The sequence below is a fragment of the Protopterus annectens genome, chromosome 6.part0 (genome assembly GCF_019279795.1).
Source record: "Protopterus annectens isolate FY-2018-M chromosome 6.part0, PAN1.0, whole genome shotgun sequence".
Lineage (NCBI taxonomy): Eukaryota > Metazoa > Chordata > Ceratodontiformes > Protopteridae > Protopterus > Protopterus annectens.
Genome location: NC_056737.1, coordinates 1,512,387,359 through 1,512,402,555, shown reverse-complemented (window position 1 = coordinate 1,512,402,555; position 15,197 = coordinate 1,512,387,359). Strand labels below are relative to the sequence as shown.

Below are 15,197 nucleotides of genomic sequence, written 5' to 3'. Positions count from 1 at the left end.
AGCGGAACCTTCGTCGTCTGTTTTGGACCTCGGATGCCTGTCCTTTTCTTCCTCTTTGCACTTTTTATAAACTCCGGTAGTCGGCTGTTCATTCGGCATTATATAATTGAATCTTCTGCCAAAGTAATGAAATGCAAAATTGTACCGACGCTTAATAGTGTTTTGGTTAAATCTAGCACAAAACCGACAACTAACAATGTCGTGGTCATGGCCTAGGCAAGGAATACAGTAAGAATGAAAATCCTTATGAGGTATTTGCTTCCCACAAGAAATACAATTATTAACTTCTGACATCGGTCTGGAGCAAGAAAAAAGTTTCCTCAATGGGGTACTTAGCTTTAATGAAGACCTTCGGATCTGAAATTCGAATTTGAAAATCTCAGGAGTCGGCCGACTGACACTTGAGAACTGCTTTTGCTTTGGGCAACGCGCGGCAAGAAAGACTGAAGAAAATGGTGTCAGCTGCATCTTTTATACCCCTGGCGCACTGACATCAGGGAGGAGGCGACAGCAACAGACGCCGGACCTAGACTTTGGAACTCGGGCCGACTGCGGGTAGCCTGCCAGCAGGATCTGCCAGCAGGATAACCCAACTGTAATGACTACAACAGTGAAACACGAACATCCAAATTACACAAAGCAGATTCTTCCTCAGAAGAGGAAGCAGATGCCAAAATAGTCATCATTCTCAAAAGAGGCATCAAAGTTTAACATCTGAGCTTGACAGATGCTAATTCCAAAAACAAGGGTTGCAGAAGAATACACTTTCTCCAAATATATCAAAAACCTTCCATCCTTGTCAGCAGCAGCAGGACTAAAAGCGAAGTTCACTAAAAAAAATACCTGCTTGGTCTTATCTGTGACTAATGTATAAAATCTTAAAAGACTGAGGAACTATACAATCTACCCATTCCCTTAAGTGCAACAGGCTGGCTGTAAGGCAAGTTAGAGTCTGTGACAAACACATCCTCCAAAGTTGAAAGAACGGGAGGAATTGGGGGTAGGGTTCTGGATATCCAGTTTAAATAAATCAGAATATTTTCTTAGGACTGGAACATCATCACTGTTTTTCCCAATGAGAAAAAAAAAAATTAAAAAATAATGTGTCCTTCAAAATCACTTTGAGATTAAAATCTTGATCATTTTGCAAAAACACAGAATTTTTCTTTTACCAGAAACAGCTATGCGAGTATAGTCAGGAGCCTGAGCGAAGCCCAATAAATGACACCTGTCCAGAGTAACTGGGACAGGAGGACACGTGTCCAAGTTTTTGTTTCTTCACAGTCAGGTCAGAAAGAAAGAAAAACACCGTTTTACAGAAAAAGCCATAGTGTTATTCTCTCCCCATTCTCTCAAGGCCAATAAAAAGTATCTCTTCCCTTGCCCACCAATGATATTCTTAACAGCTGCAGAAAAAAGGTATAACTTCCTCTCCATGGTGGCTGTAAGGACTACTACAACAGAGGGAGACAGACAAAAAGATAAGTGATCCCAAGAACTAGTTCTGGCCTCTGGAGTCACCTACCTGCAGCTGAGGAACTTTAGCAGCCTGCAGTTGTGGCAAATGTGTTTTAGCAATTTCTTTTGGTGGAACAGAGGAAATGGTAGGTTATTCCTTAGTTAATCCCAAAAAAACAAAAACAACAAAAAAAAAAAACAAGCAAGCTAGATTCTCGAGGAAGCTTGGCAGCAGTAGTCAGTAAAACAGGCAAGTTGTAAAAATGTAACTTTTTCCCCAATTAGAATACACAAATTTTAACACAGAATTTTGCCTCATATTTTGGTGTACTCCTTATAAAAACATGCGTTTTTCTAGTGGGTTCAGGCACCTAGGCAGCAAGACATTTAGCTGTGGTACATTTGGTTGGGGACACATGGCTGAAGTGACATTCCACTGCAAAGAAATATGGCTGTTGCAAATTCCCTGAGGACAAAGAGGGGAGGACGCAGTGCCATACCCACAGCTTCAGTAACCAAACACACAGGGGAAAATAATGGCTATGGCCCCCAAGGCAATGAGACAGCAAGCAGTATGGCTGGCGTCAGTGGCAGTAGAAATGCAGTGCACAATGGACAGTGTCTTTATAATTGGTGGTGTAGATCACTACCCCCTTCACAGTGTCCAGAGAACACTATCTAAAATGCATACTGGAGCATACATATGACTACAGTAGGATGCAAGATTTTCTCCATGCTATAGCACACTTCATTATGTACTATACACGGAGTACAACACTCATTACTACTAGTGCCCTCATGCAATCTGTTATTAAAGCTGAAGGCATGGCAGTGTGCGCTTCTTTGCCCACAGGGAATTTGCAACAGCCATTCATTTCTTTGCAGCTGAATGTCTCTTCAGTCATGTGTCCCCAACCAAATGCATCAAAGGGAAATTTTTTACTGCCTAGGTGCCTGAACCCTTTTCTAGCATATCAGTGAGGAGTGAAGTCATTAAGTGACTGCATACATTTGAGGTCCAGACTTCATATCTTTCAGAAAATGCATGCCAACACAAATCATGCTATGCTAGCAACTTTCTAAGTTTGTAAGAGTAATTTTTAAAGTTTGTCCCTATTTTTGAGCCTTTGTCTCCCCACTGTTCTAAGCTTTGTCCAGATTTCTTGCTCTAAAAGCTTTGCATCAGAGCATTTATGGATAAGCAAAGCCATAAAAATTTCATAAATCCTCTCTGTTTTTGAGCAGGAATCCACATATGAGGAAGCCTTAACTTCCCAAGCATTCCTTTAGAACATAAGCTGTCAAAAGTCTTTGCCTTTTGACTTATCCTGGTTAGGGATCACCACAGTGGATCACTAGTCCGCAGATGGAATAGCAGTTTTTTTTATGGTGTCGAGTTGTCAGCCCAGCACCAAACTTTCAAAGAAGAGAGACAGACACACACACGCACAGACACACACACCTACCTGCATGTCCTTAAAACTCACTTGACCGCATATTTTTGAATTAGTCAGAAAGTACAGTTGTGTACACTTACCATAAATGTAGATGTTCGAGTGTATCCCACTCTTGCATTCATCACATTTGGATTATCTGCCTGCAGGTAGCCCTCAGCCAGCCTGAATTCCACAGTCTTCAGATTTCTGCATCGGATGCGGTCGCTTCTTTCTTGACGTCAGGTCTTCAGGGGTATAAAACATGCAGCAGATGCCATTACATCAGTTTTTCTTGCCCCAGATGTCAGGTGCCCCCATAATAGGAAGCAATTAAATGGTATGGTAAACCCCCCATCAAAAAGCAAATACACAAGAAAAAATAGACATACCATCCATAAGGAGAGGTGGAGCCAAGGGAAATCAGGGGGCTGGAGGGAGGGTAACCAGGACTGCAACAGTGAACAGTGAATACACTCGAACATCTGTATTTATGGTAAGTGTACACAACTGTACTATGTTCTTCGTGTTTACTGTTGCAGTCATCACATTTGGGTTAATTCCCAAAGCTAAGGAAGGGAGGAGGAAGTTAAAGAGCAGTAGGGCCAGCTATTAATCCCTGCAAGACTGCAGTGGCAAATCCAGCTCTGGATTTAGAAAAGATAGGCAAGTGGTAATGCTTGGTGAAGGTATGTTACAGAGCTCCAGGTACCAGCTTCTAGGACGTCCCTGGTAGGGGCCCCTCTGAGAAATGCCGCACAGGTAGATACAGCCCTGGTGGAATGTGATCCTATCCCCTTGTGGGGTAGGTTTTTCCATGGTGCTTGTAGCAGAAATGAATGCAGTGGGCTATCCATTTGGAAATGGTTTGCTTTGAAATAGCTGTCCCATTTGCCCCTGCAGCAAAGCTAACTAGCAGCTGCTCAGATTTTCTGGTAGGCTTAGTCCTGTCCAAATAGAATCTAAGTTGTCTGTGCACGTCCAGAGAGTGCAGTATTCATTCCTCTTTGTTTTGTGGATTAGGGAAAAAAGTAGGCAAATGAAGGAACTGATTTAGGGCCACAGAAGACATCACCTTGAGCATAAAGGAAGGGTTAGTCCTGAGGGAAACCCTGTCCACATGGAAGATGATGAAAGGCTCCACTGCCATGAGGGCCTGTAATTCAGACACTCTTCTTGTTGAAGTGATGGCTAGAAGGAAGGCTGCTGCTGGTTCAAAGGGGGGGGGTGAGTTTTTCCAATACAATGTTAGGGTCCCAGGCTGGAGTGGGAGCTCTCCTGGGGGGGGGGGTCTTAAATGTGTGGCCCCTCTAAGGAATTGCTTTAGCAAGGGGTGAGAGAAAAGGGGTGGCTCTGTATTATAATGTGCTGAAATGGCAGAGGCATGAATTTTAATAGACGAGAAGGATAGGCCCCTGTGGAGCATTTCTGTTAAGTACTGTAGAATCTGAGGTAAGCTGGGCACCAATGTGCCCATCCCCTGAGCCAGGCTCCAGGAACAGTATCTTTTCCCACTTTTCAGCATAGGATTTTCTAGTACTAGGCCTCCTTGCCTCCAGAATGACATCCAGTACCTTCTTACTGAGGGATGCTAAGGGAGAGCTCAAGGAATTAGCCAGGCTGCAAGGTTCAGGGTTTGAAGTTGAGGGTGCAGAATCTGGCCCACCTGCTGTGACAGCAGGGAAGGGGTCTGATGCAGGTTCCATGGTTGTAGCAGTGTCATACTGCGCAAGACAGAGTACCCAGTGCTAGCGTGGCCAGTCTGGTGCAATCAGTATTGTCCTTGGCTTGTCCTGTTTGATCTTTAGTAGAACCTTAGAGAGGAGAGGCAGAGGGGAAAAGGCATAAACTGAGAGGCTTTCCCAGGTAAAGGACAGGGCATCCACTTTCCAAGCTTGGCTGTCGGGAGTTATTGTGTAGAATTTGTTCAATTGGTAGTTCTGAGGGGAGGCAAACAGGTCCATCTCTGGAGTCCCCCATTTGTTCCTCAAGAGGTTGAATATTTTGGCATTTAGTTTTCATTCGTGTGGGTCCATGACATTTCTGCTCAAGCTGTCTGCCAGTGAATTTAGTATGCCTGGCAGGAATTGAGCTTGTAGGTGTACTTGGTAGCTCAAGGCTGTGTTCCACAGAGCCATGGCTAGTCTGCAGAGAGGGTACGAGTGGGTCCTCTCCTTGCTTATGTACCCCATAACTGTGGTGTTGTCTGTCTTTACCAATAGTAAAGGTCTTTGAAGGCTGTCAGAGCATTCTGTACAGCTAACATTTCTTTTTGATTGATATGCAGGTGCATCTGTCTCGGGTTCCATTTGCCCTGAATGCACTGCCATGCCATGTGAACCCCTCATGCATAGTCTGATGAGTCTGTTGTTAGGGTTTGGGCGGCAGGAGGTAGAGTGAAAGGGAGCCACTTGTTGTGGTAGCAGGCCTCTGCCCACCACAGGAACTCTGTGTTGATACAAGGAATGATAGAAATCATTGTTTCCAGGTCCTGAGAATGTTGACACCATAGGCTTTTTAGATACCATTGGAATTTCCTCATATGCAGTCTTGCATATGGAGTTAGTAAAATACAAGAGGCCATGAACTCCAGGGCTTGTAGTATTTTCGTTGCAGATATCTGGGGTTTTGTGGCCAAGAGTTTGAAGAAGGTTGTCAAGTAGACTTGTTTCTCTGGAGTGAGGAAAGCCATCTGGGAAGTTGTGTTCAAGCTTGCTCCCAGGAATACAATCGGTTGGCAGGGTACTAGGTGAGAGATTTATTTTTGTTGACTGCGTACTCCAGTGAGGTTAGAAGTTTCTTCACGAATGCCAAGTATTGTAATAGCAAGTCCTGGCTTTCTGCCTGAATCAGACAATCGTCCAAATATGGGTAAATTTGAATATTTCTCCGCCTGCAAAATGCAATGGCTGGAGCTATGCACTTTGTGAACACCCTGGGCACAGTAGATAAGCCAAAGGGAAGTGCAGAGAACTGATAGTGCATGCAGCCTGCCCTGAAGTGTATTTCCTGCAAGATTCCCTTATTGGGATGTGCATGTAAGCTTCCTTTAAGTCTAGGGTTGCCAGCCAGGCATCCTTGGTTAACAAGGGAAGAAGCTGTTGCAGAGTTAGCATTTTGAATTTTGGAACTACCAGAAAGGTGTTGAGAATAGAGGTCCAGGACAGGATGCCAGGAGTTGTCTTTTCTGGGTACCAGAAAAAGTCTTGAATAAAAGCCTTGTCCCCTTTGTTCTGCTGGGACAGGCTGAATAATCCTGATATTGAGGAGAGAGAGAACCTGCTGTTGGGCCTCAGCCCATTGATTTGGGGGTAGGTCTGGCCAACCACTTGGTGTTGGTAGGGTGTGGAAGTGAAATCTGTATCCTTGGGAAACTATGTTCAAAACCCAATTGTCTTGGGTAATGAGTTCCCATTTTTATGCATGCAGGGCGAGCTTTCCTCCTAAGGGAGCAGGCAGTAGAGCAAGGCTTGGAAGGGTTAAGGTTAAGTCATTGTGACATTTTTCCAGAGGGGGGTGGCTTACTACTCCCTGCTTTGGAAGTGGAAGCCCCCCACTGCTTAGGTTTGTGCGAAGCCTGAGACTGTAGCCTAAGTGGTCTGCTGTTCCTGGGTTTGGACTGAAAAGGCTAGAAGGGACTAGAAAGGACCAGTTCTTAGAAGGCCAATGCCTACTGAATCTGGGAAGCTGTACTTGTAGGAAATCTTTAACAGTTTGCATAGATTTAGCTTTTTCCACCATCCTTTTGAGTTCTTCTTCTTTTTTGCCAAAAAGGCGGTCTTGGTTTAAGGGAGCATCCAGTAATTTAGTTTTTACATGATCTGGCAAGTTTTGTTCCTTAAGCCAAGCATGCCTTCTAAGTAGAGACCCAGTGACAGCAGCTCTTTAAAATGCTCCTAAAGCGTCAAAACCACATTGCAAAGTATGTTTACCAACTTGTTCTGCAGAATGCATTAAACCCTGTAATTCTTTGTGTTCAGTACAGTCGGGAATGAACATAATTTTCTGTTTAAGAAGCCCCATAGCATGCTGCTGATACTTTAACATTTGAAACTGGCAATTTAAAGCCCTGATGGCTAAAGTAGCAGAAGTATATACCTTCTTACTCCATCTGTCTAAGGCTCTAGAATCTCTATCAGAAGGGTAGGATTTTTGGCAGCAGTAGCCTTAATGCCTTTTGGTCCTTGGGAAATGGTCTCTGGATCCACAGAAGGATTCTTGAAGAGGAACTTGTGAGAGTCAGGTACTCTGTAATACTGGTCAGGTTTTCTGGGAGCTGGATGTAAAGTGTCTGGGGAAAGGCTAGATTCCAAGAAAGCATCTACAATGTCCAGAACAGGAGGGGTAGCTAAAGGTCTGTGTTGAGGTAGGAGTAAGAATTCCCTAAGCCTCTTTTTGGAGTCAGAGTAATCCTGGCTTTCCCAGCGGAAATGCTCCCTAAGAGTGTGCAAGGTTTCACCGAAAGAGGGAGTGGAATCCTCTGCATCAGAATCCTCATAAGTAGATAAGGGCAAATCCTGATAATCAGAAGGAGCAGAAAAATCAGATTCCTGATCAGAAGAATCAGAAAGAAACTCAGTTCTAGGTCTCTCAGAGGGTGAAGGTTGGCTTCCCCTAATTAAGGTAATGAGGTCTTCAGCCATTCTAAGCATTTGTTTTTTTTTTTAGGCATATGGGCCTGGGCCTGTGGTTTGGTCGTCTGTTTTCAAGGCGTGGTGCGAGTTTTAGGCCTGGATGAAAACTATGGCATCAGTTTAATATGAATGTCTGTAGGCCTGAATTCACCCTCAGAAACTGGTGCCTGCGCAGTGGCTCCAGACCCATCCAAGGTAGAGACATCCACAGGTTCCATCGTCGAAGAAGCATCTCATGGCACACTGGACTCCGAAAGGGTCTCAGTAGAGGCGTGCGAATCAGAAGAAGCGGGTATCAGGGGCTGCGAAAGCGCCTCACTGAGTACCGGTGACTAGCTTAACAGAAGCGTTGCTGGCAGTTTTGGACCTATGCGGTCTGTCTGTCTTTATCCTTATGTTTTTTCGAAAGATCGGTAGTCGGATGGCTTGACGAAGCCATTTTGGAGTACACAGAATGAGTACGAAAATAATTAGCTGCAAAAATAGCCAGACTACGGATAGTTTGGGCATTGAATAAGGCACAAAACCGACGAGGGACGTCGTGGTCTGGGCCTAAGGAGGGGATGCAGTAAGAATGAAAATTTCTAGGAGGTATTTGCTTTCCACAGGTACGACAACTTTTACTGACATCGGTTAGAGCAAGAATAAGAATCCACAATGGGGTACTTAGCTTTTTTGAAGACTTCGGGTCTGAAACTCAAACGAAAATTTCAGGAGTTGGCCGACTGGCACTTGTGAACTGCTTCTGCTTCGGGCACCGCACAGCAAGAAAGACTGATGTAATGGTGTCGGCTGCATGTTTTATACCCGACGACCTGCCGTCAAAGAAGAAGCGACAGCATCTGACACAGAAATCCAAAGACTCTGGTATTCAGGTCGGCTGAGGGCTACCTGCAGTCAGATAACCCAAATGTGATGACTGCAACAGTAAAACACGAAGAACATCAGTATTCTAAGACGTACTTGTTAAATATTATTCTGAAACCCTTTCAATAAAAATTCTGAAAATAATATTCCCAGCTTTGCCATCTGGTATAGACCTTTCTTTCTAGCCAAAGTCGTGAAATAATCATCTCTGGAAGTTGTTTATCAGCTATTTTTTAAACAAAACATATTTGTCACATTTAATCGCCAATGACTTTTCCACAGCTAAGAAATGTGAATTCATAAGAGGCACTTATCAAAATGTTAGCTACACAATACTAAAAGGATGACCATCTGTTAAGGTTGCAGGTAAGTTGAGCATTATTATAATCCCATTATTCTAAAGTCTTTGAACAGGGCGGCCACAGTGGTGCAGTGGTTAGCGTTGCCGCCTCACAGCAAGAGGTTCTCCGGTTCGATTCTCGGCTGAGGTGCCTTCTGTGTGGAGTCTGCATGTCCTCCCTGTGGCTGCGTGGGTTTCCTCTGGGTGCTCCGGTTTCCTCCCCCATCTCAAAGACATGCAGTAGGTGGAATGGACACTCTAAATTGGCCGTAGGTGCGAGTGTGTGCCTTCTGTGGAAGGTTGGGTGCCGGGCTGGCAACTAGACACCGTAAAACTCCACTGTCAATCACGAGAGGACAGATGATCCGCTGTGGCGACCCCTAACCAGGAAAAAGCCGAAAGAAGAAGAAGATTCTAAAATATTTGAACAGATTTATTTCTCAACACATCAAAACATTTTTGTTCCAGTTACTGAAGCTGTAGCTAACGTATTCAGACAACATGAAATGAAAACATGATCTGAGATTATTCAAGGAAATACTTGCATTAGTAAACATTTTTCTAACCTTGCAAGATTTATATGCTATAGAAACAATTAGGCAATCATTCTTGAAAGGAAATTCAACCTTTTGATAATCTAATAAAGTACTGCCATAAAAAAAATAAACTACTGCATACTACCCCAGCCAATTCACTATTGCAGAAGATACAAGGCAAGATTTGCAGGTTTCACGCCTATCCTTGCTTACCCGAAGGAGAAGCCACGCAAACTATTTCAATGTTCAGATTCACAGAACTCAAAGTGTGAGGTGATGGAGTCATGCTAGCCCTTTACATCATTATTGTTCCACTATGTAAACAAAGGTCCCGGGGTAAAAAAAGGCAACAACATCCCCCATGAGAAATTATTAATATGAAAGTCACTTGCATCCTCTCCCTGGTGAAACCACATACAGGCCAGGACAATTTTTGTGTTCAGAGGGCAGGCTGTGTGGTCAGAATATACCTCCAGGAGAAAATAAGGTGAAAGCCACTCACCTAGCTTGTTTCAAAATCTGTCCACTGTTGACATTCGTGCCATGTACATTTCACTGGTTCAGACATTCACAAAACACTACTGCTTGGACTGCTATTCCAGGAGACGAACCTCCTTTGGCATACTGATACTTCAAAACCTTGCTTCCTAACCACCTCCCGTCAACATTCCATCCAGTGCTCAGACTACTACCAGTACTTGGCTGTGGGTAGACACCTAACCCATATCATCTAGTTAAAACAAACTTCCTCAACAAGCTGACTAAAAGCAATGACTTCAATCTGATACTCACTGGTCAGTGTTTAACTGCAGAATATTACAGTACGCAATTATGTTAAAAATACTTCCTGCTCACCATAATACTATAGTCTGTGCTCTTCAAGACACACATCATAGCATTTAATGTGCATGCAGTCAAGAGATCTTTATAAAAAAAGAAAGTATCAAAAGATTTTTAAATAAAAAACTATTTCTGAGAGCTACAGTGAATACTACTCAGTAATTTAATGGATATCAGAGCTGTAGCTTGCTAATTTGATGCCCTGGGCAGACCACCCCCAAACTGGTATCCCCCAAACAAAAGGTGAGGTGGAGAAGAAAAAAAAAAAAAGAAAAAAGTCTTCCTAAACTAAAATATTAAAAGGTCTTCCCAAAGGTTCAGAACTGCGACATCTAGAGCCAAGGTTCATACCACCAGGTGTAACATCCACAGTGCATTTCAGTAACCTTCTGGTGCACAGCAAAACTCTACAAGACAAAATTGAATTCTTACCATTCCTTGGCATAAATTTCAACTTGTAAATAAGTTCTATTGCTGGAATGAGGAATGCCAATGTTTTACCACTACCTGTTCGAGCAGCTGCAAGGACATCCCTAAAAAGGAAATCAAAAGGAAAAGTTGTTGGGAGCAGAGAAAATTAAATCAGAAAGGAAAACATTTAATTATACAAAAATTAGTAAAAAAACAGAAGACATTTTTTCTTGCGCTCAGCAAATATCAGGATGGAATACTAACCAGCTCTTAACAACTGTCAATGGGGCCACTAGTAGGAATAAGACATATTAGGGAGATTGACAAGTACGCACACTCACCATCATTATGAATGCCTCATTCTGAAATGCACTATACACACCAATAGCAGGGAAGGGAATAATGTGATGCTAAGTTTTTTTAGGGAATGATGTAATGTTAAAAAAAAAAAAAAAAAAAAAAAGTTACACTAATTTTAGTGCAAAACAAATGAGGCATCATGATTTCCAGTGGACATTTAAAATTCTCCACTAAGAAAACTATCATTTACTTTAACCTTCTCCTGTAGACCTTGCAACAACTGAAACCCATAGTCTGCATCAAGAGTTCAAATCTATGAATGAACTTGGTGGAAAACTACTGTACAAATTTGAAATATTTTTGTCTGTGTCTTCCAATGACAGGTGGAGGATTGTGCTATACAAACACGTATACATTTATTAGAAGACAAACGATAATCCACTGGATGAAAATTCCGTCACTCACTAATAACAATGAAAAATTTAAAACAATAAAACTCGAGCAAAGGAACGACCAAGATGACATATACTGCAAGAATTCTGTAGAAATTCAAATAAGGACGTTTATTGTATCCAAAATAAGAGGTAAGCACTTTCGCAAGGAATTGCTTCTTCAGACCTTTAAAAACACCTAATAAAGCAATTTTAAATATATATATATATATATATATATATATATATATATATATATACACAAACAGTAAAATTCAAACTCTCCAATCAAGAAACAACTACAATTGACTGAGAACACATCATCAAGAAGCATCCTTAAAGACACAATAGTCATTCTAAAAAACAACAGAATAAAATCACACATCATAATATATAATGAAAAAATCTATATGTGAATAATAATAAGAACATTACCCTACTACAAGACTGCTAATAAAACGTATATATCTAGTTTATTCACTTCGGAACCCTTCTTTTCCTAAGCAGGGGCTTTATTGTAGCACGTACATTAAGACCCCTGCCCCTATCTGCTCTCAAGATGATCATCCAATTGTTCTCCTTATATTCAGTGTGGTTGCGGATATTACCCGCTCTAACAGTGGGCTTAATAATATCTATGACTCTAAACATAAAGTAATGTCCTGCTCCAGAGCTCATTACATGCTTCGACAAGGCGTTATTGTCAACACCCCTGCGTATATTATAGACATGTTCCCTCATGCGTTCTCTCAACGACCTATTCATCTTACCCACATAGGACATGCAAGACACACACACTGCCAAGTAGACCACATTAGTGGTCCTACAATTGGCATTCACCTTAAAACTAAACCTTCGCCTCAAATCAGGGTGGTCAAAAAAACTAGACACATTGATGAGACCACAAAAATTGCAGTTCCCACATGGCTGTATAACCCCATCCTCTACTGGGTCACTAAAGATATCCTTGTTACTACTTAATAACCTTTTCAAATTCCTCATATTCCTATAAAGAAAAGATGGATTGTCACCAACAATCCCACTAATCTCTGGATCTACTTGTAAGATGGACCAATTCACTCTAAAAATATCCCTTAATGTTCTATGGTCTGCTTTTGAGATGAACGTCAAAGTTGTTTCATTTCTGTATAGATCCACAAACACACAGACGCAAATGTATGTGTGTGTGTGTGTGTGTGTACAGTGTTTGCATAAACATAAATGTATACGTATGAAAAATTTAAAACAATAAAACTCAAGCAAAGGAACGACCAAGATGACATATACTGCAAGAATTCTGTAGAAATTCAAATAAGGACGTTTATTGTATACAAAATAAGAGGCAAGCGCTTTTGCAAGGAATTGCTTCTTCAGACCTTTAAAAACATCTAATAAAACAATTACATATACAAACAGTAAAATTCAAACTCTCCAGTCAAGAAACAACTACAATTGACTGAGAACACATCATCAAGAAGCATCCTTAAAGACACAATACAGTCATTCTAAAAAACAACAGAATAAAATCACACATCATGATATATAATGAAAAAAAATCTATATGTGAATAATAATAAGAACATTACCCTACTACAAGACTGCTAATAAAACATATATATCTAGCTTATTCACTTTGGAACCCTTCTTTTCCTAAGCAGAGGCTTTATTGTAGCACATTCATTAAGACCCCTGCCCCTATCCTTCTGTATCTTGTTCCTCAGTTGGCGTTCCCACTGGGGACCTCCCTTTTCCACTGCCTGTTCACCCGGAGAGGTTCAGGGGAAGGAGCAGGTCCATGAGCAGGGGGCGCCAAAAGAGAAAATTGTCAGGGGAATATCATCAGACTCGGACATTAAAGAAAATATGGGGGAAGATGTCGAATCACTGATTGTGAATATCTCTTCTTATGAACTGGATTATTACGAATCGAATGTGTTATGTAAAGGCTTAACCTTTATTCCTTCTAGTAATAGTAAATTGACTGATACTGTGTTAGATCTGAGTGTGTTCTGTAGGAATGTAAAGTTAAGTTACCTGTATGGTAATAACCAGTCAGCAGTGATTAATAATGGTGAAGTACCGGATTTACCGAGTTTTAAGAAGCTCAGTACACAGATTCCTTCTAATAATCCATTAATTGAGGCTTAGATGAAGTTAACTGAGGATAATATTTTTCAATACTATGATAATTGTGCTGGTACATATAGAGATGGAATGAGATTTAACCTGACCCTTGAAGAAAGAAGGGCCCTGAAACGTCTTAGGGAGAACTCAAGCATCATTATAAGGCCAGCAGATTAGGGTGGTTCCATCGTAGTGATGGATAATACTCAATATAATACCATTATGGAGGATATGTTGGGCCAGAGTAGTTTTTATTATAAGATTTGTGTTGAAGATGTACACAGAATCATTAAGTCCATTAAGAAATCCATATTAGAGACTTTTTAGGCTGGTTTAGTATCTAGGGAGACGTTTAATTTCTTAATGGTGTCTGACCCACTATTACCAGTAATACAAGGACTCCCTAAAATCCATAAGAATCCTATGGCTCCACCCATGCGCCCTATTGTCTCGGGCGCTGGTTGGATCACTGAACCATTCTCTATCTTTATAGAGAAGCACCTCAGACCGATTATTAATTTGAATAGGGTTGTGCTTCAAGATTCTAAACAATTCTTGTTGGATCTTTATGAGTGTATACATAGCTTAGATGATGTTGAAAATATAACTTTTGTGACGATGGACATACAATCACTTTTTACTATGATACCCAATGCCCTGGGGACAAGGTATGCACAGGAATATTTGCAGTCTCATGGCAAATATGATGCGACATTAGTTGAGTTGATTTGTTTCTTCTTGGAGATTGTATTAGAGAACAATATTTTTACCTTTCATGATGGCATCTTTATTCAGAAACATGGTATAGCTATGGGCACGTCTTGTGCCAACAGCTACGCAAATATGTTCCTGGGACATTGGAAAAACACAGTCTTACTTAAAATGAGAGAGTTTGACACACAGATCATATTTTACCGACGATTTGTCGATTTGTTTTTTCTCTGGAGGGGGACGAAACCTGAATTGGATAGTTTTTTTATACAAATGAATGAGCTATGTGAATGTTTGAAATTCACTATGTCTGCCTCCAGGACTCGGATTGAGTATATGGAGTTATTCATAGAGAAACTCCAGGGATCCATGATCAATACAGGAGTGTTTCATAAGACTTGTTTTAGGAATACGTTGTTAAGCCGAAGTAGTATGCATCCAAATTATGTTTTTAATAATCTCATTCATGGACAAGGTATTAGAGCTTCCAGACTGAACCCTACTGAGGAGGGTTTTCAGTCTGAAATTAAACAGCTTGAAGAGAAATTATTACAGAGGGGACATGGTCAGGCTGAGATCTCTAGAGGCTGGTCTGACTTGAAACATCTTAGAGAAGGGACAGCAGCACCTTATTATGGTCCGACAGTAGAAGATGTAATAAGTAATTGTTTAAACTTACAAAGGCGAGTCAAAATACCCCTGTTTTTTTTTTACTAGAGACCATAGAGCATTAAGGGATATTTTTAGAGTGAATTGGTCCATCTTACAAGTAGATCCAGAGATTAACGGGATTGTTGGTGACAATCCATCTTTCCTTTATAGGAATACGAGGAATTTGAAAAGGTTATTATGTAGTAATAAGGATATTAGAGCGGGTGATTTCTGCAACCACACTGAACATAAGGAGAACAATTGGATGATCATCTTGAGAGCAGATAGGGGCAGGGGTCTTAATGAACGTGCTACAATAAAGCCTCTGCTAAGGAAAAGAAGGGTTCCGAAGTGAATAAACTAGATATTTACTAGCAGTCTTGTAGTAGGGTAATGTTCTTATTATTATTCACATATAGATTTTTTCATTATATATTATGATGTGTGATTTTATTCTGTTG

At 41.3% G+C, this 15,197-nt stretch overlaps 1 protein-coding gene across 2 annotated transcripts in view; it reads right to left on the bottom strand.

Moving 5' to 3' along the window:
• Positions 1 to 15,197, bottom strand: part of DDX18 (DEAD-box helicase 18) — a 516,018-nt gene that overhangs the window by 333,040 nt on the left and 167,781 nt on the right. For both annotated transcript variants that reach the window (XM_044074977.1, XM_044074978.1), the window contains one exon: positions 10,541 to 10,641. In XM_044074977.1, the coding sequence (XP_043930912.1) occupies positions 10,541 to 10,641 (101 nt within the window). The remainder of the gene's footprint in view (positions 1 to 10,540; positions 10,642 to 15,197) is intronic.